Source organism: Giraffa tippelskirchi, chromosome 13 (assembly GCF_054371585.1).
Source record: "Giraffa tippelskirchi isolate mGirTip1 chromosome 13, T2T-mGirTip1v1.2.pri, whole genome shotgun sequence".
In the NCBI taxonomy this organism is placed as follows: domain Eukaryota; kingdom Metazoa; phylum Chordata; class Mammalia; order Artiodactyla; family Giraffidae; genus Giraffa; species Giraffa tippelskirchi.
The window spans coordinates 3,339,899-3,361,116 of record NC_137287.1 but is presented as its reverse complement, the minus strand read 5'-3'; the positions used below and the strand labels follow the sequence as shown (position 1 = coordinate 3,361,116).

Sequence of the window (21,218 nt, the reverse complement as noted above, 5' to 3'; positions counted from 1 at the left end):
TTTTCCCAGATGGGTGGCCAAGGGGCCCAGCAGTGTCTATTGAAAAGACCATCTTTCTCCACCTCGTGCGCTGGTGGGCCTGTTTCTGGACTGTCCAGTTGCCCTAGTCCTGTTTGTCCCTACCCACACGCCCATGCCACAACGGCTGCATTGTTGGCATCTGATAACCTAAGTCTCCATGGGGTCGCAGAGTTGAACACGACTGAGTGAATGAACAACAAAACTGAAGTCCTCCCGCCTTTTTCTTCATCTTGAAGGCAACGTTGCAATTGTTTCTGTATCACTTTCTCTTTTAACTAGTAAAATACATATAACATACGCTTACCATTCTAACCATTTTTACATGGACAGTTCAGTGGCATTAAGTGCTTTCACACTGTTGCATGACCGTCACCCCATCCATCTCCAGGACGTTCCTGTCCCAAATGGAAACTCTCTCCCCCTTAAACATTCCCTTCCCAAACAGAACCTCTCTCCCCCAGCGCCTGACACCCACCCGTCTACTTCCTGTCTCCGTGAATGTGACTCCTCCAGGGACCTTCTAGATGTTCAATCATCATAACAACATTTGCCCTTCCGTGCCTGACTTATTTCGCTTAGCATCCTGTCTTCAGGGTTCATCCACATTGGGTCAGGTGTCAGAATTTCCTTTGTTTATAAGGCTGAATAAAGATCACATTAAAAATTTTTTAATCTGATAGGCCCTTGGGTTGCTTCCACCTTTTGGCTGTTGTGAAGAAGAATAACGTTCCTATGAACATGGGTATGCCGGAATCTCTACAAATTTTCACCCTGCTTTTAATTTCTATGTCACTTTAGAGACAGGTGTTCGGTTTCCATCCTTCCCCACCCAGCACACCCCTCTGCCCTGCTGAGGTTTGGCTTGGGGTTGCTTTTCATCTCTGGATCAGTTTGACTGCAGTGGGCATTCTCAGGAGGGTCCCCCGGAAATGGGTCTGGGCTTTTGATAATTTGCTGATTTATTTCCAAAAGCTGAGGATGTTGGCTCCGTCCTTACTCCCCCTGGGTTGCTCCCCTCCACCCCCATCCTCCCCACAACTGAACCAAAAATATGCTGATTTGGTAGATAAATATGATGTCATCCTGTCTCCATAGTGATACTTTTACCTGAATTCTGATGTTATTTACTGTTCTTCATCTGTGAATTGCTTGGCTTTCTTACTGAATGATAAGGCTCTTTCTTTATAAGACAGAGCATTAACCCCTTCTCCCGCCTAGATATTCCAGAAGTCCCTTGGGGTGAGTGGGAGTCTGAAGGTCATTTTATCCAGAGGGTCCTCGAACTGTTTTCCGCTGCTGTCATAGAAACGGCTAAGTCACATGTCCATGCTCTGGGCTAGAATGGGCTCTTTTTTTCGGGTGATAACCCTGATCGGATCGTACTCATGAGGTGTTCTGATAGCCTTTGGTGACATCTTTAAGGGATGTAGTTTCCTTTGTGAGGCCAAAACCTTTTAAGATAGGAAGGGGGGAAAAAAACATGTTTGTTCTGTGTTTGGTTGGGGAGGGTTCTTGATGAGTAAAAAGATGAAAACAGGGTCTTGAGTCTGGGTGGTGTGGCTGAGTGGAAAAGTGTAGGTTTCGGGGTCAGAGCCTATTTCTTTCTCTATAAAAGGGATAAGAATCCGCCCTACCCCAACCCAGAGTTGATGGTGGGGTTGGGGGGTGGTTTAGAGACAGAAATGAAGGGTGGAAACTGTCCTCTGGCTGTAAAGTGGGACCTGAGAAAGTCTCCTCTTCGTCCTTCATTCAGTGCTAGCTGATCATGACCTTGCCCATCCCTCCTACCCATAAATATTAATTGAGCACCTACTGTGTACTGTGGGGGACCCCGGGCGGGGGTGCTTCCGGGATGGAGTAAACCTTCACTGTAATGCATGGGTCTGCAGACTGCAGCCAAATCCGGCCCATCTCCTGGTTTTTGTAAATAAAGTTTTATTGGGACAAAGCCCAGTCCTTGTAAGTATTGTCAGGCAGGCAGAATAGGCCTGCAACGCCTGAAGTTTTTGTTATCTGGCCCTTTCGAGAAAAAGCCTGCCGACTCCTGTTCCAGTGGGTGGAGAGGGACAATAAACAAGGAACTTCAGTAAAGGAGGAACTAGCTTGGATATGGTCTGATAAGTGGCGATAAGCAAGGTGGAAAAAATAATTCAGGAAAGGGCGTGGAGGGGAGGGTGGGTTGCAGTTCCAGACAGCCCTGGTTAGGGAAGGCCGCATCACCTAGACTGTAAGAGAAGGGGTGAGGTGTGTACAGATGGGAGTAAACGGATAACTCAAGCTTATCTGGAAGGAGGAATGGATTCCAGGCTGAGGTGCAAAGGCCCTGGGGCCATGGGGCTTTTCTGGTCCATGTTCCAGCCTAGGCTCTGATAAAGTCCTCTGAGCCCTTCTCTGTTTACCAGACCTTTGTACCCACCGTGATCTCATCCCCATGATCTCGTCCCCTCCCCGCCCCCCACCAGCCAGGACTTCAGGTGCCTGTTATATAGTCAGCTTCTGGAAGGATCCCTAGGGACTCCATGCATTGCAGAGGCGCGATCCCACTGGCCAATCCCACCGGCCGGCTCAGGTGGCCTCACCGGCGTCCTCTCTGGGGACTGCCGGCAGGTGAGCTCCGTGCAGGCCCTGAAGGGGTGCATCCTGGTGGCCTTGTTCCCCAGCCCCGAGCATCCAGGAGCTGCTCCGCCTGAGCTGTGACGGGAGGAAGGAGGCATCTTTTTGGGATTCGAGTTCTGTTTCCTGGTGACCTGGGGCCAGCCTTGGACTTGGACAGCCCTGAAGCCCACCCTGTGTTCTGGGTGTCGACAAGGGGGGTGGGTGGCGATGGCGGAGGACGGGTTGGCCCCACACTCACAGCTCTCTGCTGTGTTCCTGGGATGGTGGTGGGTCCCAGCGAGGGGCGGGCCTGTTAACTCAGGGCTGGAGGGGACACAGACGGGGTTGAGGGGCGCTGAGGCTGGGTGGAGTGCCCAGCTCCCTGCTGCTCACATTCCAGAGGGACCCCCGGCCCCTTCCAGCGGCAGGAGCGCTTTGCCCCATCGCCAGGCCTCAGTGTCTCCTTTCTCGCCCCTGGGGGTCCTTCCTGTCTCACTGGGGGCAAGAGAAGACCTCCAAGGGCCAGGCCCTGCGTGTGTGGGGGGCTCCCTCCCCCAGAATCCAGCTGGGTGGGACTCCTGAGCTGAGGCCTTGGTGTGCGGTGTGCTTGCAGCATCACCCAAGGGACTTGATTGCCCAGGCTTGGTGATGCCGGATCATCTCTCTGAGCCTCAGTTTCTTAGTCTGTAAAATGGGTGTAACGAGATTCCTGTACTTTGAGGTCTGTGGGAGGGTGTGGCAGGATGGGAAGGAGCCAGTCTGGGGACCCCTGAGCCCCGAGGCACCCTGGGCAGTGGGGTCTGGGCAGTGGGGTCGGGGAGACCCAGGGCTGGATTCAGAGGCAGAGAGGAGCTTGTGTGCATGCGTGTGTGTATGTGTTTCAGAATGGAGGTGAAATTCACACAGTATGCAGTTCATGACTTGAAAGCGTGTGGTTCATTGGTAGCTGTGTGTGTGTGTCCAGTCCTTCAGTCATGTTTGACTCTGCGACCCCGTGGACCGCAGCCCTCCAGGCTCCCCTGTCCATGGGACTCTCCAGGCAAGAATCCTGGAGCGGGTTGCTGGCTCCTATTCCATGGGATCTTCCCGACCCAGGGACTGAACACGTCTCTCACATCTCCTGCATCGGCAGGCGGGCTCTTTACCACTGCGCCACCTGGGAAGCCTTTGTCGTAGCTAGTGCATTCATAATGGGCAATCACCGGTTCTCTTCAGTTTTAGAATTAAAATTTTACTTTAAGGAATGACAGATGGAATTTGGGTAGAGGTGGTGGTTCTGCTTGGGCCCTGACCTTTTCATTTTAACATTTGTTTGGCTGCTCTGGGTCTTAGCTGCGACATATGGGATCTGGTTACCTGACCAGGGGTGGAACCTGGGCCTCCCCGCATCGGGAACACTGAGTCTTAGCCGTTGGACCATTAGGGAAGTCCCCAGACCCTGACTTTGAGCAGTTGCTGGCCTTCTCTGAACCCCAGGTTGTTGCTGTTCAGCTGTTAAGTCATGTCTGATTCTTTGTGACCCCATGGCCTGCAGCACGCCAGGCCTCCCCGTCCATCACCAGCTCCTGGAGCTTGCTCAAAGTCATGTCCATTGAGTCAGTGATGCTATCCAACCATCTCATCCTCTGTCGTCCCCTTCTCCTCGCGCCTTCAACCTTTCCCAGCATCAGGGTCTTTTCCAGTGAGTCAGTTCTTTGCATCAGGTGGCCAAGGCATTGGAGCTTCAGCTTCAGCATCAGTCTTTCCAGTGAGTATTCAGGATGGATTCTTTAGGATGGATGGCTTGGATCTCCTTCCAGTCCAAGGGGCTCTCAAGGGTCTTCTCACCACAGTTCAAAAGTGCCACAGGTTGTGTAACTATAAATAACGAGGCACTTCATGAAAGTATTTTGCAAATGTGAGCTCATGTAGTCTGCGTGCCCCCTTGGAGGGGTCGAGGTTCCTGTCACCCAGCTCTTCAGCCTGGGGAGGTAAAGGCAGCCTGCCCAGAGTCCCAGAGCCCTGGGCGTTGGGGACAGGGTTTGTCTTTCACTGTCTCCTGGGGGGGCCCCCTTGTCAAGCCGTGTTCTGGTGGGGGCCTGGCCTGCTCTGGTTTCCGGCAGGGAGGAAGCCTTCCACCCAGGCTGTGGCTAAATTAAGTCTAAATTAATTAAAATTTAATAAAATTGAAGATGCAGTTCTTCAGTCTCATCAGCCACGTGTTTCAAGGGCTTGGTGGCCACGAGGGGCCAGTGGCTCCCGAGTGTCCAGCGAAGATCTGAAACAGGTGTGGGCACTGCAGGTCACCGGCTGGCGGGTGTCACTGGTTGACCAGGTCCTGGTTTGTCTGGGGTGGCGGGCAGGCCATTGGGAAGGCTCTACCACGGGGGCCCTGGGGGCCACACGTGGCCGCCCTGTAGGCGGAGGTGTGGGCTGCAGGGCTCCGCTTCAGCCCTGGCTCTGCCCCTCAGCCCAGGGCTTTGTGTCTTCGGGGCTGTCCTCTGTGCCCCGCGGAAGGCCTGGGAGGAGACTCTGAGCATCTTCATGAAGCCTGCAGTCTGTCGGAGTTGGGCTGGGTTCCCCTTTCTGATTGTGAACCATGATACTTCATGATGGGCGCACTGTGTCTTCCACAGGCCTGGAGTTAAGACACTTGCTTGGGCGGGCAGGTGGCACAGAGGCCTCTAGTCACCAGGGGGCATCCAGGGACCAGGCAGGGGGACCAGGCCCCCCTCAACCTCAGTCTGTGATGAGAGAGGTGGAGACCCCCCGAGCCCCCCACTGCAGGCTGTGCTGGAGGATCTCCAGTGGAGTCGGTGGGCTCTTGCTTGACTCTCACGGCCCACCCCCGCCCCGGAGCCCTGGGGGGCCCCCACCCTTTTCGGGGAACCCAGGAGGCATGGCTGTATCCCCAGGGGGTGGGCGTGAGGAGTGGAAGACGCGTGCTTAGACTCAGGAGAGCTGAAGGTAATGCTGGGGGGTGTGTGTGGAGCTCAGAGGCAGTCTGGAGACGCTCGTGGGGTGGGGTGAGGTGGGGGTCAGCTGCCTGACCTCGACCCCAGGGGGACCAGGTGGGACGCCCTGGCTGGCACTCGTGTCCTCGGGGATCAGGGCTGTGTGTGCCCTCTCCCAATCCTAACATGTGTCCGTCTGCTTTTGCCCTGAGCGGGTTACATACAATGCGGCCCCTTAGGCCAAGAGTTGATGCCTGCTCTGTGCCAGGCCTTGGGCACCCCTGGAGAGCCAGCAGCCCCGCTCACAGGGAGGGCATCCTCCCCGGGGCTCACGGCATCTCCACTGCCAGGTTATCCTGGGCAGGGGGCTTCTCCGAGGCCCCGGCGAGGCCCCCGAGGTGGGAATGAGCGGAGCTGCTACTGCTGCTGCTGCTAAGTCGCTTCAGCCGTGTCCGACTCTGTGCGACCCCCTAGATGGCAGCCCACCAGGCCCCCCCGTCCCTGGGATTCTCCAGGCAAGAACACTGGAGTGGGTTGCCATTTCCTTCTCCAAATGAGCGGAGGGTCCAGTGGAAAAGGAGGTGGCAGCCGGGTTTATCTCCTGTGGGCCCTGAGATCTGCCTCTTTGCTTCAGGGGCGTCATTGGAGAAGCGGGTAGGGACACTGAAGTTGTGCAAATGAACGCCAGTGTCCTGGGGCTGGTGAGCCCATTTTACAGAGTTGCACACCGCTCTGGGGGGGTGGAGGACACAGGCCCACCTGTGTCTCTGTGCCGGGGCCCCCGGAGGAGGCAGTTTGGGGTGCCGTTGAGCCCTGTGGCAGGCGGGAGCCGTTGGTGGCATCCGGGCCCCAACGCCCTGCCGGGCCTGGGGTGCTGCTGGGCGGGTTTCACAAGCCGGGGCAGGGGCAGGCCCGGGGCAGGAAGAGCTGGGGGCTGATGTAAGCCCTTGCGCAAACCCCTTCCGGAGCCGGCCGCCCGTCCGCCTGCAGAGGAGGAAGCCCGGGGCCTGGCCGCCCCGAGGCCCCGCTTCCCCGGGCTGGGGCCACACGGGTGGAGGGACCGGCCACCATGGCCCTGGGGCCTGAGGGCTTGGCGCTGGAGTCCGGTGAGGGGGCCGGTGGGGCTGGCATTGGGGGGCCCCAACGGGGTGGTGGTGACGCCACGTGTGGCCAGAAGGTGTCCTCCCATAGCTCTGGGGGACAGGGAGGAGGCCTTGCCCCTCGCACCCTGGAGGGACGTGGTGGCCATTCGGGGTGCCCTGTGCCCCCTGGGAGGTGCTGAGGAGGGGTCTGCAGGCCCTCGGGGTGGGTTGAGGGCTCAGATCGGGTGGGGTCTGCAGGTCCCCAGGGGCTGAGCTGGGGCCCCCTGGGTACCCCGAGTCTTATATCGCCTGTGTCCCCTTGGCCACTTCACTCTGGGCCGATGTAAACAGCGGGCTTGGAGAGGTTACCTGGGGGGCACACGGGGAGCGCTCATCTCGGATGGCCAGAGCTGGCGCTTGGTGCCTTCCGTGGGCAGCGCTGCTGTTTATTGCCATCATTAAGTGCACCCTTCTTGCTTCACTGCACTTCTCAAGGGAGGTCTTATTCTCTCCATTTTGCTGATGAGCAGACCAAGGCCAGGGAAGGGAAGACCCCGCCCAGGTCTTGTAGGCATCCCCCTGGGCTGTGAGCAGGGGGCCTGCCAGGGTCTCCCCCTAGGGGCGGGTGCAGGGCAGGAAGGAGGAGGCCTCCCTGCAGGTGGGGGCCTGGCCGAGAGGGGCGTGGCCGGGGTGGGTGTGGTTTTCACCCAGGGCCCGGCTGCCTCCCCTGGAGGGACCCCAGTGGAGGGATCCCCGGGCTCCCTTGCCTGCTGCTCTCATTCCTTCCCCAAATCACTGGCTCATTCCTGTGGTTCTGGGCTGCCTTCAGAGTCCCTGCTTACAGGCTGTGGGGGTCAGGCACGTCCCATCTCTGAGCCTCAGCATCCTCATCTGTTAAATGGGCACACTGTTACTCCCGCACAGGGTTGGCTGAGAGTTGATCCCGGCGCCTGTCCAGGGTTGCCGTGGGGTCCTCGGAGGTCCTTCTCCAACTGAACCAGGGGTTCCCCTGGGTCCAGGCACTCAGAACCTGAGTCCCCTGCCACCTCCTCATTCTATGTCCTCTGGAGGTCCCTGCCCCCCCAACACCCCCTCCCCAGCCCCAGCTTTCAGCTGCAGATGGGGAGAACCACACCCCCTGGGGTCTGGGGAAGATAACGCCCTTCTGCCAAGGGTGCTGCGTGCTCTGGAGGCACCTGGGGTGTCTTTCTCAAGCCCGGAGTCTTGCTGAGTTGACCCAGGCTGGTCCTAAAGTCCAAGGCACTTGGGTGGGGCGGGGCAGAGGCGGAGAATTCGGGGCGGTGGGCTGGGTGGCGGGGGCCTGCTGGCTGCCTGATGGGCCCCCTTCTCTCTGCAGGCGAGGCCTTCTTGGGCAGCTTTGTGGCCGGCGGGATGGGGCCGTCGGCCTCATCCCATGGGAGCCCGGTGCCCCTGCCCTCTGACCTCTCCTTCCGCTCCCCCACCCCCAGCAACCTGCCCGTGGTGCAGCTGTGGGCCGCGCATGCCCACGAAGGTAAGGAGCGAGCCGGGCGGGCGGGCCCGGGGCCGCTGTCCCCAGCACTTCTCAAGCCTGCCCTCTCCCCTTCGCCCCACGTCGCCCCTCCGTGCTGCGTGTGGCCTGCGGGGCCCAGCCCTGAGCCTCCGGCCTCGGCTCCATGCTTCAAGCGCTCAGCGATCCCTCCGGCTGCAGCCACAGGGCCTTTACCCGTGCTGTTCCCTCGCAGCCCCTCACCCCAGCTCAATGGCTGTCTCCTGTTCCTCGTCCAGGGCTTGGCTCACCGCCCCCACCCCCATTCCTGTTCTCTTACTCACTTGTGACCACACATTTGATCTGTGTGCTTTTTCATGAAATACCTGTCTTCCCACCGGAGTGAGCTCTGAGGGCAGGGCCTAGTTTGTTCCGCTCACTGCCGGCCCCCTGGCGCGAAGCTCAATGGTGACTGTAATTGTGGGAGCAGTGGGGCCAGGTGCCATGGGGCTCTCTTGCTGCCGTTCTGCAGTGACGCCCCTAAACGTGGGGGGCAGGTGTCTGCCGGTTGGCTTTCTGCCGGGCCTCCCTGGAGCCTCAGTTTCCCCTCTGTCACGAAGGGATGGGCCTGGGGACGCTCCATTCCTCCCTCCCCTGGGGCTCGGGTGGATTTTACATGCTGGGTGCTGACTGGCTCCTGCTGCCTCCTGGGCGTCCTAGGGTGCGCTCCCGGAAGATCGGGGTCTTGGGAGCAGCTGCTGCAGTTCAGGCTTTTCTGGGCCTTTCACCGCCCGCTGTCTCCCCGCTTCCTCCTCCGTGCCTTGTCACTGAGCGCTTCCGTCACTGTCCTGACTTGTGGGTGCCCCGCACAGAGGGGGCCATCTGCCTCTAGGTCTGGGGCGCTGGGCAGTCCTTCCGGGCTGGGGTCCCATCTGAGCTTCCTGCCTCCACAAGCCCCAGGGGGGCGAGGGCGAGGTGGGGGCCACCTCTGGTACCTTGTGCTATCTGCTTGCCCCTCTGCTTTCCCTGGGGCTTCCCAGATGGCGCTAGTGGTAAAGAAACCCCGCCTGCCAATACAGGCGACATAAGAGATGCGGGTTTGATACCTGGGTCAGGAAGATCCTTTGGAGGAGGGCATGGCAACCCACTCCAGTATTCTTGCCTGGAGAATCCCCATGGACAGAGGAGCCTGGTGGGCTACATACAGTCCAGAGGGTTGAAAAGAGTCGGATACAAGTGAAGCAACTGAACTCTACCTTCCCTGACTTGACTCCTTTTTCTCCTTTGCCAACAAATACCAGTAACCATAGTAACGATACCGAACACACAGTGTGCTTCCTCAGCACAGAGCACAGCGGCACACTTGAACGCTATCCTCAGAACAAGCCGTGAGGGAGGGACTGTTACGCCCATTTTACAGATGCAAAAGCAGCAGGACCAGCGCTGTTTCAGTGATGACGGACCTGTATCATGTTCCTCATTGTTTTGTGACTGTCCTTGTGTCCTTGCCAGTGGGGCTGCGGGAGGAGAGGCGGGCTCAGTGTGGCTGGGGATAGTCTTGCCTTCCTGGCCTCGGAGGGCGTGACGAGGGGGCATGGGAGACCCAAGCCCCTCAGGGGTCGCCAGTGGGCGCGGGGTCCTGTATCACCCTCAGTCCCAGTGGAGAGGCTGGGCCCGCTCCCAGGGCCCCAGCACCTGCCCGCCTGCCTGGCCTTCTGGGCCTCCTTTCCTTGTGTACCCTTTTAGGCCTCTTGTTTCTTTCTCCGTGGCCACTCTTTTCCTGTCTTCTGTGCCCCGTAAGGCCCTGGTTCTGGGCATCATGGCTGGGAGTGGAGGGGGTTTGAGAGGTTAGGAGGACCCCCGGCAGGAGGAATTCCTTCTTAGCAATACCTGCCTGGGAGACCCAGCAGCTGGAGATTATGCTGGGTAGGCTGAAGTTCAGAGAAGGCAAACACGACCTGCTGGGGTGACACAGCAGAGAAGTTAAACCAGTACACCCTTCAAACAAGGTCCATGTTGGGCTGAGGTTAAGAGCCCTGGTGACCTCAGTTCAAAGGCAGGCTCCTCTGATAAGGGTGGGATGGGGAGAGGGCCTTGGGCAAGTGGGCCATTCTGAGCCTGTTTTCTCATCTGTAAAATGGGGATATTAAGAGTATCTGCCTCACAGAAATTTTTTTTTTTCCTCTCTGAAACGTGAATGGGAATTGAACAAAGGCAAAGCAGTTGAAAGGGCTTGGTCTCTGATGAGAACTGCCATCTGCATCATCATCATCATTGCCCTCCACTGGATCCAATTTGATTGCCTTCCCGGGGGATTCAGGAGTCCCAGGGGCTGCCTGGGACCGGAAGGAGGCCTGGTGTGCCAGGATTGGGAAGGGGCAGTCCTCGGGGTGGGGAGCTGGTGCTAAACCTCAGGGCTTCCAGCACCAGGGGGCGGGGCCTGACAGCCAAGAGAAGCAGAGAGGGTGGAGGGAGCCCCCTGGGGGAGGCACAAGGGGTCTCAGCTGCCTCTTTTTCTCTCTTGCAGGCTTCTCCCACCTGCCCAGTGGGCTGTACCCATCCTACCTCCACCTGAACCACCTGGAGCCCCCCAGCAGCGGGAGCCCCCTCCTCAGCCAGCTGGGCCAGCCCAGCATTTTCGATACCCAGAAAGGTCAGAGGGCAGGAGTGGTGGGGAGACTGGGGGGTGGGCTGTGGAAGGGGGTTGGGGGGAACCATTATCCCAGCACTCCAGCCCGCACCCTGGCTGTGTTTCCCAAGACTCCAGCTCGGAGAGGCCCCCACAGGCTCCAGGGCCCGCCTGTAGCCTTCTGGGATCTCCTGGCTGTTCGGCCCTCATATAGTCCTATTGGGCCCTCCGGGCAGCTCTTAATTCTGGCCTCTCCCCCTTTCACAGATGAGGAAACTGAGGCTCAGAAAGGTTAGTAGGTGGCCGAGATGAGGTTTCAACTTGGTTTTTATCCATTTCCAGAGCTGCCCTGTCCCAAGCCACACTGCAAGCAGCGCGTGGTCGGGGGTCAAGGGTACCCTTCGGGGCCTCCCTTGGCTCTGGGCCAGGCAGTGGGGGCACTGGCTCAGGCTGCGCTCTTTCTTTGCAGACGGCTTCTACCTGCCTGCCCCGGGGGCCCCGGGTGCCCTGCACTCTCACACGCCCTCCTCCAGAACCCCCGGCGGCCACTCCTCGGGCGCCTCGACCAAAGGCTCTTCTCGGGAAGGTCCTGCCAAGGAGCGGACAGGCCGAAGTGGGGAGCCGCCCCCACTGTTCGGCAAGAAGGACCCGCGGGCCCGCGAAGAGGCAGCAGGGCCGCGGGGCGTTGTGGACCTGACCCAAGAGGCAAGGGCGGAAGGCCGCCAGGACCGAGGGCCCCCGCGCCTCCTCGAGCGCCTGTCCCCCTTTCTGGCCGAGCCGGGGCCCCCGCGGGCGCCGGGTACTGCCGCCGCCGAGTCCAAGGGCAAAAACCCGCCGCCGCCACTGCCGCTGAGCCTCTGCAATGGCACCGGGGACGTGGGGCTCCCTGCACTGGTGGCCGAGGGGGCCCGTGGCACCAAGGACATTGTGCGCCAGGACGAGAGTGCGCGGCTGCGGCGCGCAGAGGTCCTGCTGCCCGGGCCCTGCCCCTGCCCCTCGCCGCTCCCGCCGCCCCCACCGCCGCCAAGCAAGGGTCCACCTGCGCCCCCCGCCGCCTCCGGGGCCTTCGCCGCACCGCAGCCCGCCCCCACCGGCGTCTACACCATCTTCCCCGCGGGGGCCGCCCGCGAGCCGGGCCGCGAGCACCGCGTGGTGGCACCCACCTTCGTGCCTTCCGTGGAGGCCTTTGATGAACGTCCGGGGCCCATCCAGATCGCGTCGCAGGCGCGTGACGCCCGGGCCCGGGAGCGCGAGGTGGGTCGGCCCGGGGTCCTGCAGGGCCCGCCCGGGTCTCCGCGGCCACCCCTGGACCGGCCAGAGAGCCTCCGCGAGAAGAGCTCCGTGATCCGCTCGCTTAAGCGGCCGCCGCCCCCCGAGGCCCCACCGGCGCGCGCGGCGCGCGCCTCCCCAGACCCCCGGGCCTACCTCCCCGCTAAGGAGCTGCTCAAGCCCGAGGCAGAGCCCCGGCCCTGCGAGCGCGCCCTGCGCGGCCCCGCCGTCACCGCCGCCTCCCAGCAGGCCGCCAAGCTTTTCGGCCTGGAGCCCGGGCGGCCGCCCCCGCCTGCTGGCCCTGAGCACAAGTGGAAACCTTTCGAGCTGGGCAACTTCGCCACCACGCAGATGGCCGTGCTGGCCGCACAGCACCACCACGCCAGCCGCACCGAGGAGGAGGCTGCCGCTGCGGCCTCCAAGAAGGCCTACCTGGACCCCGGGGGCGCGCTGCCCCGCGCCACGGCCACTTGCGCCAGGCCTGGTGCCGACATCCATGCTGCGGCCCACGGGCCCGGAGAGGCCTCCGCCATGCAGAGCCTCATCAAGTACAGCGGCAGCTTCGCCCGCGAGGCGGTGACCGTGCGCCCAGGCGGCTGCGGCAAGAAGAGCCCCTTCGGAGGCCTGGGCACCATGAAACCTGAGCCAGCGCCCATAGCTGCCCCGCGCACCCAGACGCGCCTCCCGCACCCGGGGGGCCCTGCAGCATCCGGCGGCCGACAGCTCAAGCGGGACCCCGAGAGGCCCGAGAGCGCCAAGGCGTTCGGCCGTGATGGCTCCGGGGCCCAGGGTGAAGCGGAAGTGCGACACCCGCCCGTGGGCATTGCTGTGGCTGTGGCCAGGCAGAAAGACAGTGGCGGCAGTGGCCGGCTCGCGCCTGGGCTGGCGGACCAGGAGCGGTCCCTGTCGCTGAGCAACGTCAAAGGTGAGTCCTGGGTCCCACCCCCACCCCCCACACCTTTAATTCCCCTTCTCCTCCCCACCTCTGAGCTCCTTTCTCCCTGCCCACCCCCCCCTTCCACACCCTTCTCTCCCAACCGCCCTGGTTCTGTCTTTTATCCCCCTTGTGGGCTGTGACTGCTATTTAGGGTTTATAGCTTTTTCTGTGGTGCACGTAGAAGAATGTGTAAAATTCAGGAAAGGAGAGGGAAGTAAAGGGACCGTTAGATATTTGTTTCCGTGACCCTGAACCTTAGAGACCTTCTGCCAGGTTCATTTTCCCGTCTGATCTGCAGAGCTCCCAGTGCACTGCGATCTTCGCTTCTGCTTCTTTTCTTTTTTGCCCAGGCAGGTAGGCTCTTGCTTTTGCAAACTCTTTATAAGTAGCAGTATTAATGGCCTCTGTGGTTCTGTCCAGAGCACTCACCCTAGCTACTTTCGCCATTCCCTAGTGGCATTTCAGTGTTCCCTCTGATGTTTTTGTGTTTAGGAAGTGGCTCTGAATATTTTTGTGCATGGCGCCTCCCTGATATTTTGAGTCATTTTCTAAGAATAGATTAGCTTTAAGCTTTCAATTCTAAGTCCTTGAGGGAGGTAACCGTGCCTTACTTACCTAGTTCTGTGTTCCCAATACCTAGCGTGGGGCCTGGTGCATAGTAGGTGTCTGATAAGTGGGGGAATGAGTGACTGAGTGTGACCAATGGAAGCCAGGCCCCCCCCTCCGGCGTTCCCGTGGTCTCAACATTGAGTGCCTTTGTGACTTCTTAGGTAGTTAGAGATTTTATATGCTTGTTTGCAGTCTGTTTCATTTTAGACTACTCAGAATTGTGTTTTATTAAAAAAAAACGTCGTTAAGCTTGGTAGGGAGTAATGGTACATTTCTTTTAATTACTGGTGAAGTTGAATATCTTGTCCGAAGGGGGTTGATTGGTTACATTTAGTTTTTTCCCTTGCATATTTTCCCTGTTGGATTCTTTCCTGGAATTTTGCATAGTTGATACTTTCGGCATTTTGGTTGGAACTCTGGCTTGGGCTACCCAGAGAGAGCCCAAGTGAAAGTGAAGTTGCTCAGCTGTGTCTTAATTCTTTGCGACCCTGTGGACTGTAGCCTACCAGGCTCCTCTGTCCATGGGATTTTCCAGACAAGGGTACTGGAGTGGGTTGCCATTTGCGTCTCCAGGGGATCTTCCCAACCCAGGGATTGAACTCAGGTCTCCCGCATTGCGGGCAGATGCTTTACCATCTGAGCCACAGGGAAGCAAAGAGAGAGCCCAGCGTTGAGCCAAAGGCCCCACCTGCAGGTTGGGTGACGAGGCCACTCTGCTGCCCCACGTGTGGTTAGTGTGTGGAGGTGTGGGCGTGGCTGGCCGGGGTCAGAGCCCCGGAAGGCTCAGAGCCAGTGACGCTTAGGGAACCTTTGTTAAATGACCGACTGAAACCATGGCTCTGTGTGGAGCGCCCCTGCCTGAAGCCAGACAGGCTCCCCTCAGACCCTAGGGGCTCCCTGAGGCCTTGCCTTACTTAGTCTGCAAGCAGAGGTCTGGGTATCAGCCCTTGGCTTGGAGGAGGCTGTCTGGGTGACGGACAAGCCCTCTTACTAGGTAGATCCTTCTGGGAGAGAAAAGACCTGTTGGGGGTCCTTTTTGAGGAGAATGCTCATGAGACACGATACGGCCCTCCTGCTGGGATCTCCTCCGGATACCCAGCGTGCCTGTCTGTGCCCCAGGGGTCTGCGTCTGTGGTTGTGAGTGTGTGTGAGAATGTGTCTGAGGGAATGTGTGTGTGTGTAAAAGAGTATGGGTGGGAATGTGTCAGTGTAGGTGAGAATGTGTGTGTTTAAGTCTGTGTGTGTGTGAGAGAATGTTTGTGTATGAGGGAATGTGTGTGTGTGTGAGAATGTGTATGAGGGCATGTGTGTGAGTGTGTATGTGAGAATCTCTCAGAGTGTAGGTGAGAATGTGTGTGTTTAATTGTGTGTGTGTGAGAATGTGTATGAGGGAATGTGTGTGTGTGTCAGAGAGTATAGGTAAGAATGTGTGTGTGTGAAAATGTTTGTGTATGAGGGAATGTGTGTGTGAGAATGCCTATGAGGAAATGTGTGAATGTGTATGAGGGAATGTGTGTGTAAAGAGGGTATAGGTGAGAATGTGTAAGAGTGTAACAATGTGTGTGTGTGTGAGAATGTGTATGAGGAAATGTGTGTGTGTGCATAAGAGAGTGTAGGTGAGAATGTGTCAGAGAGTGTAGGTGAGAATATGTGTGTTTGTGTGTGAGAGAGAGTAGGGTCCGAGAGCGAGGAGGGGACAGTCTGGGGACGAGACCTTCAGGAATCATGGAGCTGAGGCTCTTTTCCTGTTTCCTGATGACAATTGGAAAGTAGGTGATCGGAACCTTGACGTGAAAAAAGGTGAAAGTGTTGATCACTCAGTCGTGTCTGACTCTTTGCGACCCCATGGACTGGAGCCCACCAGGCTCCTCTGTCCATGGGATTCTCCAGGCAAGGATACTTGTGTGGGTTGCCATTCCCTTCTCCAGGGGATCTTCCCGACCCAGGGGTGGAACCAGGGTCTGCTGCATTGCAGGCAGATTTTATTTTTTACTGACTGAGCCACCAACTTTCCTTAAAAAGAAGTCCCCATAAGAAGTGGGTTTTCCCCTAATCTGGATGACCTCGAGGGAGAAAGGAGTTGGCATTATCCTAACTGAATGGTAGTTGTCAGCCTGGTGCCACTGGGTCTTCCCAGCCTCCTGGCTCCTCCTGGTGGAGTGAGCCCTTTCCCTGACAGTGGGTTCAAGTCTAGACTTTGCCTCTTGCAGCTGTGTGACCTTGAACCAGAGGCCTAAGCCCTCTGAGCCCTGGTGTCCGCATTTACTACGAGGCGCTAGGGAGGGCTGCCTCGTTCCCTGGCGTCAGGTGGGCTGATGGGCACGTAGTAGGTGCTTCATACACAGGTCTACCTTTTCTCTGCTCATATTCAGAGTCTTCAGGGCTCAGAGCTTCTGCCCTAAGCCTGATATCTTTTTTGAGAAAAGTGCCAAGGGGGCTCACTCAGGGTCTGGTCTGGCTTCAGGGATCTCGGACCCTGAGATGGCTGAAGGACAGGCATCGTGCACACCTGTGAGCCCCAGACAGCGGTGCCGATGCTCGAGAGGCCAGCAGACCAGCACTGTCCCTGCCGTTTAGCCGGGGGCAGGTGCAGGCAGCCCCACGTAGCCCTGGCCAACATCTCCTCCCACAGCCTCCCAGCGGAGGATCTGTTCGTCCCCAGCTTCCAGACGGGAGAATAGGGCCTGTGGAGGTGGAGTGATGTGCCCTGGGTCACTCGGGCTGGAACAGGCGGGCTGAGCTTGAACCCGAAGCCCAGGGCTGTGCCTCCCGCCTCTCCCCCTTGCCCGTTGTCAACTCTGTGGTGGCGTCAAACTGGGGACCAGATCTGGGGGGCTGTGATGGTGCCCCCCCCAACCCGGCTCCACTGTCCATATCACCCAGCAGAGCTGGGGTTGCACTGGCGGTAAGCGGTGGTGTTGACCCCAGACTCAAACGAGCACGGAGTCAGCCGGAGCCGATGATATGTGCAGATGGGTGTCCAGGAGGAGGTTGCCATGGGAACCGGGCCTCAGCCTGGGCAATAATGGCTGGGATTAGAGGCTGTGACCCACAGAGAAGCTGTCACTGCTGGGGACGTGGGCCCCGGGGCAGGGATGCAGACAGGCAGTGGCTATGGGGCTGCCGATTCCCTGGTGCTCACCCTGTATGGGCGCTCTGCTTGGGGGCCGTGCACCCTGGGGCGGGGCGGGCAGGACAACTCACTCAGACCCCGACGCCAACCTGACACCTCCTCGGCAGTCAGGAGTGTGACCTGGGCAATTCCTCTGCCTGTCCATGCCTCGGTTTCCTCATCTGGGGTGGTCGGGGTGAGGGCTGGAACCCCTCTCCTGGGGTGATGACCACTGGATGAATGTGGGCATGGAGCGGCCCTCGGACCCTGCTGGGCACAGGGGTGACTTGAAAATCACCAGAGCTCATGCCTCGAGGGCTGGGGAGAAGGGGTCTTCTGTGTGTGGGGGACCTTGGGCTTGGCTCCCCTCTGCCTCACACACTTGCCTCCTGGAGGAACTGGCCTCCCGCCAACCTGGAGCTCAGCACAGTCAAGCGATGGGCCCTCTTGGTTTGCTTGTTCTCAGGTGGTTTTCAAAGCGTTAGTCAGTTCATGTCTCATGCCTGCTCAGCACTTCCTCTGGCTTCTCCTTTCACCTTGGACGGAATCTCAACCACATTCCCTTCCACAGCCCGCAAGGCCCTGAGTGCGGTCTGCACCCCGCCCTTCCCCTGCATGCTTTCTTCCTTGGTGTTCTCGCCTTGATGAGGCAGGCACACGCCTGCCCCAGGGCCTTTGCACCTGCTGCTTGTTCTCTCTGCATTGCCCTCTAGATGTTCTCATGAATTCGTTCATTCACTCCCCGTATATATGCTGAGCAGCTTCCTGTGTCAGGCGTTGTGTAAGGGGAGAGGTAGATACTTCCGAGTGGTACTGCTCAAGCCAGAGCAGCGCACCGTCTGATGGAGAAGACGGACAATGAATAACCAACAGGCAGAGTGGCTGTGTGATGTGTTCAGTGCAGTGAGGGAGACAAATAAGGGAGCATGATAGAGGAGAGGTGGTCTGGGAGGGCTTCCTGGAAGAGCTGACATATGAGCTGAGGTCTTACTGTGGAGACTGAGTAGTACAGGGGAGGGGCATGAGCACTCTAGGTAGAGGGAACAGCGTGTGTGGCCCTGAGTGTGACTGAGGGTGCACTGGACGGGGCAGCTGGGCGGCCTGGCACTCTGTAGGAGGGACGGGGTGAGCAGGGTTAGAGGGAACAGGTTGACGCAGGGGGTCGAGGGTGGTGTCCTAGCCGAGGTGGTGGAGGGCATGTCACATTTCTTTGGACACCAGCTGAATTTGGAGGGAGTGGTCTGGGGCTCTGGCCTGAGTGACCCTGTGGGTGGTGACTTCTCCAGCTGGGCGGGTCTGCCTGCAGGTGTCTGGTGGGGCCTGCAGTGGGAGGCCCCTGAGGCCTGTGCAGTGACAGCCAGGGTGGGGGAGAGGCCTCAGGCCTGAGGACTGAGGTCTTGGGAACAGGCCACACTCCAGGCGCGTGACCCTTCTGGGAACACCAGGAGCTCTTTGCCAGAGCCTGTCCCCCACTGCAGGGTGGCCCCGTGGACGGAGGGCCCCTGGGGCCTCTGCGGGCCTGGGAGCCCCTTCCCGGGAGAAGGCGTGTGCTCTGCTTTCTCAGCTGCAGGACTCTGAGTGGCCCTGCCCAGAAGTGTGGCTGCCCTTTAGGGCCTCATTCCTGGGGTGGGGCCCGTGAGCAGAGCCCCTTCCTGTCCTTGGTGAAGGGGGTGGGTGGGTGGTGGGCGCGGGGTCCCCTTTGACTTGGAAACCGCACTGACGCTGGTGGCCTGGGTACCCTGGCTGGGTCTCACCTTCTCTCCCACCGCCCACCTTTCCCCTCTGCTTCCTGGCCTCCTGCCACGAGCTGGGCACAGTCATGGGGAATGAGCGCTGGCACAGAGGGTCTGCTCTGGATCTGCGTGTAGTGAGGTAGAGGGTGGCCTGGGACTCGGCTCTGTGACCCCCTGGGGCCAGGTGGGAAAGACTTCTTCCCCATTCTCACCCCGCCCGCCCGGTGCCGCAGCTCGCTGGTTCTTCTCTGCTTAACTTCGCATGCTGGCATGCTGCTTCCTCGTTGCCCCAGGGACTTCTGGAACTCCTGGGCCCGCCCCTGGTGGCCCCCAGCCCATCTCCAGCTGCCTTGAGGGGTATCCCCTCCCCGACCTGCTTGGTCCATTGGGCATATGGGCTCATGGCTGTCCCTCCTTGCCCGCTCGCCTCCTGTCACTGGCGGCAGGCTCTCACCTTCCTGAAAGGAAAGGAGAAGCCGTCTGCCTCCCAGAGCCTCTCCTGGGGAACAGTTCTCAGGAGGTCTTTGGGAGTTCTTGGTGTTGGGGGTGCAGGAGGGGAGAAACGAGGGGAGAGGCTGCCGATGGCAGCCTGCCAGGTTGGAGCCCTGCCCCCGGGGGCCATGTGGGGGTGGGGGGCATGCTGGTGGACCCCAGAGAGGGGGCCGGGACGCTTGTCTGCAGCAGAGTAGTAACTGACGGGGTCCATGTGCCGGCGGCCCTGGGGGCAGCTTCCTCCCTGAGCGCATCTCTGGCCCCGGGTGGATGGTCACCGAGTTTCTCTCTTGTGTTTGGTTGCTGCGCCGGATGTTCTCGCGTTGTGACTGGTGGGGGCTTCTCTCTAGTTGCAGAGCACAGGCTCGAGTGTGCACGTGGCCTTGGAAGCTGGGGCTCCCGGGCTCTGGCGCATAAGGGCTCGGTAGCTGGGGTGCACGGGCCTCGCTGCCCGGCGGCATGTGGGATCTGCCTAGCCCAGGGATCAAACCCACTTCCCCCGCATTGGCAGGTGGATTCTTAACCTCTGGACCACCAGCAAAGTCCTTGGTTTCTCTTTTGAGAAAAGTCTCAGCTGCCTGGTCTGCCTCCGCAACCGTGCACGCTGTGAATTTTGGCTCACGGTGTGGAAGACACCCGAGGAAGAGGGGTCGGGGAAGGTGGCAAGTGAGGAGGGCTGAGCTCCCGTGGGATTGGTCAGGGCTTTGGGGACCCGCCCTCTCCGCTTTGGGAAGCGCGAGGAGCCCAGGGGAGGTGCAGCGGGACCAGCCGTGGGGGGATGGGGGGGGCCTCCTGGGCACCAGGGCAGGGATGGGCCTGCTGGGGGGCAGCCCCACACCCTCTAGTCGCCCCCCACCATGTGCATAGGGTTCTCCAGTTTCAGTTTTCCATCTTGCTTTTGAAGAGATCGGCCACACGTGTGCCACCACCGGAACCATGGCGGGGCCTCCGGGTGGCGGCTGGCTCCCCGTGACCCGGGCTTGGCTGCGTGTCTGCATGGCAACCGCTTTTCTGGGTTGTGGTTTTCCCGCCGTCTTGACCCGCCCCCAGCACCTGCCTTTCCGGCACTAAAGGAGGAAAACCCTGGCTGCCAGCGCCGCTTGGTTCACCCTGGGTTACGGGCCGTCTGTTTTACAGCGTTTTCCTGCAGCTTCCCGGTTACCTGGGAGAGTTACAGGTGGGCTCTTTGAGGGCGGTGGAGGGTCATTTCTGGGCACGGAGGACGTCTGGCCAGGGTGAGGGACCCACTCAGATGCTGAGGGCTTGTTGGGGGCCCTGAGTGGGGCTTACTTCCTGCCCTCCTGCCCACCCAGGGCATGGCCGAGCCGACGAGGACTGTGGTGATGACCGGGCCAGGCACCGGGAGGAGAGGCTGCTGGGGGCGCGGCTGGACCGAGACCAGGAGAAGCTGCTCAGGTGAGGGCCTGAGGGGCCCCCGGGGCGGGGTGGGTGGCCCTACGTGGGCGCGGGGTGGTCCTGAGCATGTGGGACCCCTCCCGAGGAAGGCCCGGGGCCCTCTGCTGAGCCCCCGCCGGCTCTTCTGTGCCCCCGAGTGCCAAGCAGTGGCCTGGTATCCACCGGTCCCTTGGGGCTGTCCCAGACTCACCGACGACTCCGCTCCCCTTCCAGAGAAAGCAAGGAGCTGGCCGACCTGGCCCGCCTGCACCCCACCAGCTGTGCTGCTAACGGCCTGAACCCCAACCTCATGGTGACGGGGGGCCCGGCACTGGCTGGCTCCGGCCGCTGGTCCGCCGACCCTGCAGCCCACCTGGCCACTCACCCCTGGCTGCCCCGCTCGGGTAGCACGTCCATGTGGCTCGCTGGACACCCCTATGGTGAGTGGGGGTTAGGGGTGGGGATAGTGGAGGCCTGAGTGTTTCCGACGGAGCGCGGTGCTGGTGCGGGGCGGGGCGGGACCCCTCCTCTTGTCCCTGTAGTTCACCTCTCTCGCTTGTCCAAAGCGAAAAAGTGTTAGTCGCGCGGTCATGTCTGACTCTTTGCGACCCCGTGGACTGTAGCCTGCCAGTCTCTCCTGTCTATGAGATTTCCCAGGCAAGAATACTGTAGTGGCTGGCCATTCCCTTTTCCAGGGGATCTTCCCGACCCAGGGATCGAACCTAGGTCTCCTGCATTGTAGGCAGATTCTTTGCCATTTGAGCCACCAGGGAAGCCCAGGCAGGGTCATTATTAGTAGCCCCAGCCTCGTGGGGTTCCTCTGCCAAGCCTGTTGGTGGACAGTGGTCAGAAGGGGTGATGGTGGAGGGTTCACAGTCAGTCAGCCCTTATTCTCGGCTCTCTCCATGGAGACCCAGGAATGGGGGGGGAGTGGGGAGTGGCC

General features: G+C 59.8%; 1 protein-coding gene across 5 annotated transcripts in view; it reads left to right on the top strand.

Annotated features, from left to right (window-relative positions):
- TNRC18 (trinucleotide repeat containing 18) overlaps window positions 1-21,218 on the top strand; it is an 80,036-nt gene that overhangs the window by 13,504 nt on the left and 45,314 nt on the right. For 3 of the 5 annotated variants that reach the window (XM_081552739.1, XM_081552741.1, XM_081552738.1), the window contains exons 3-7: window positions 7,989-8,144; window positions 10,627-10,752; window positions 11,198-12,922; window positions 20,194-20,296; window positions 20,510-20,715. In XM_081552739.1, coding sequence (XP_081408865.1) covers window positions 7,989-8,144; window positions 10,627-10,752; window positions 11,198-12,922; window positions 20,194-20,296; window positions 20,510-20,715 — 2,316 coding nt within the window. The remainder of the gene's footprint in view (window positions 1-7,988; window positions 8,145-10,626; window positions 10,753-11,197; window positions 12,923-20,193; window positions 20,297-20,509; window positions 20,716-21,218) is intronic. The other 2 variants (XM_081552743.1, XM_081552742.1) reach the window with 1 other exon arrangement.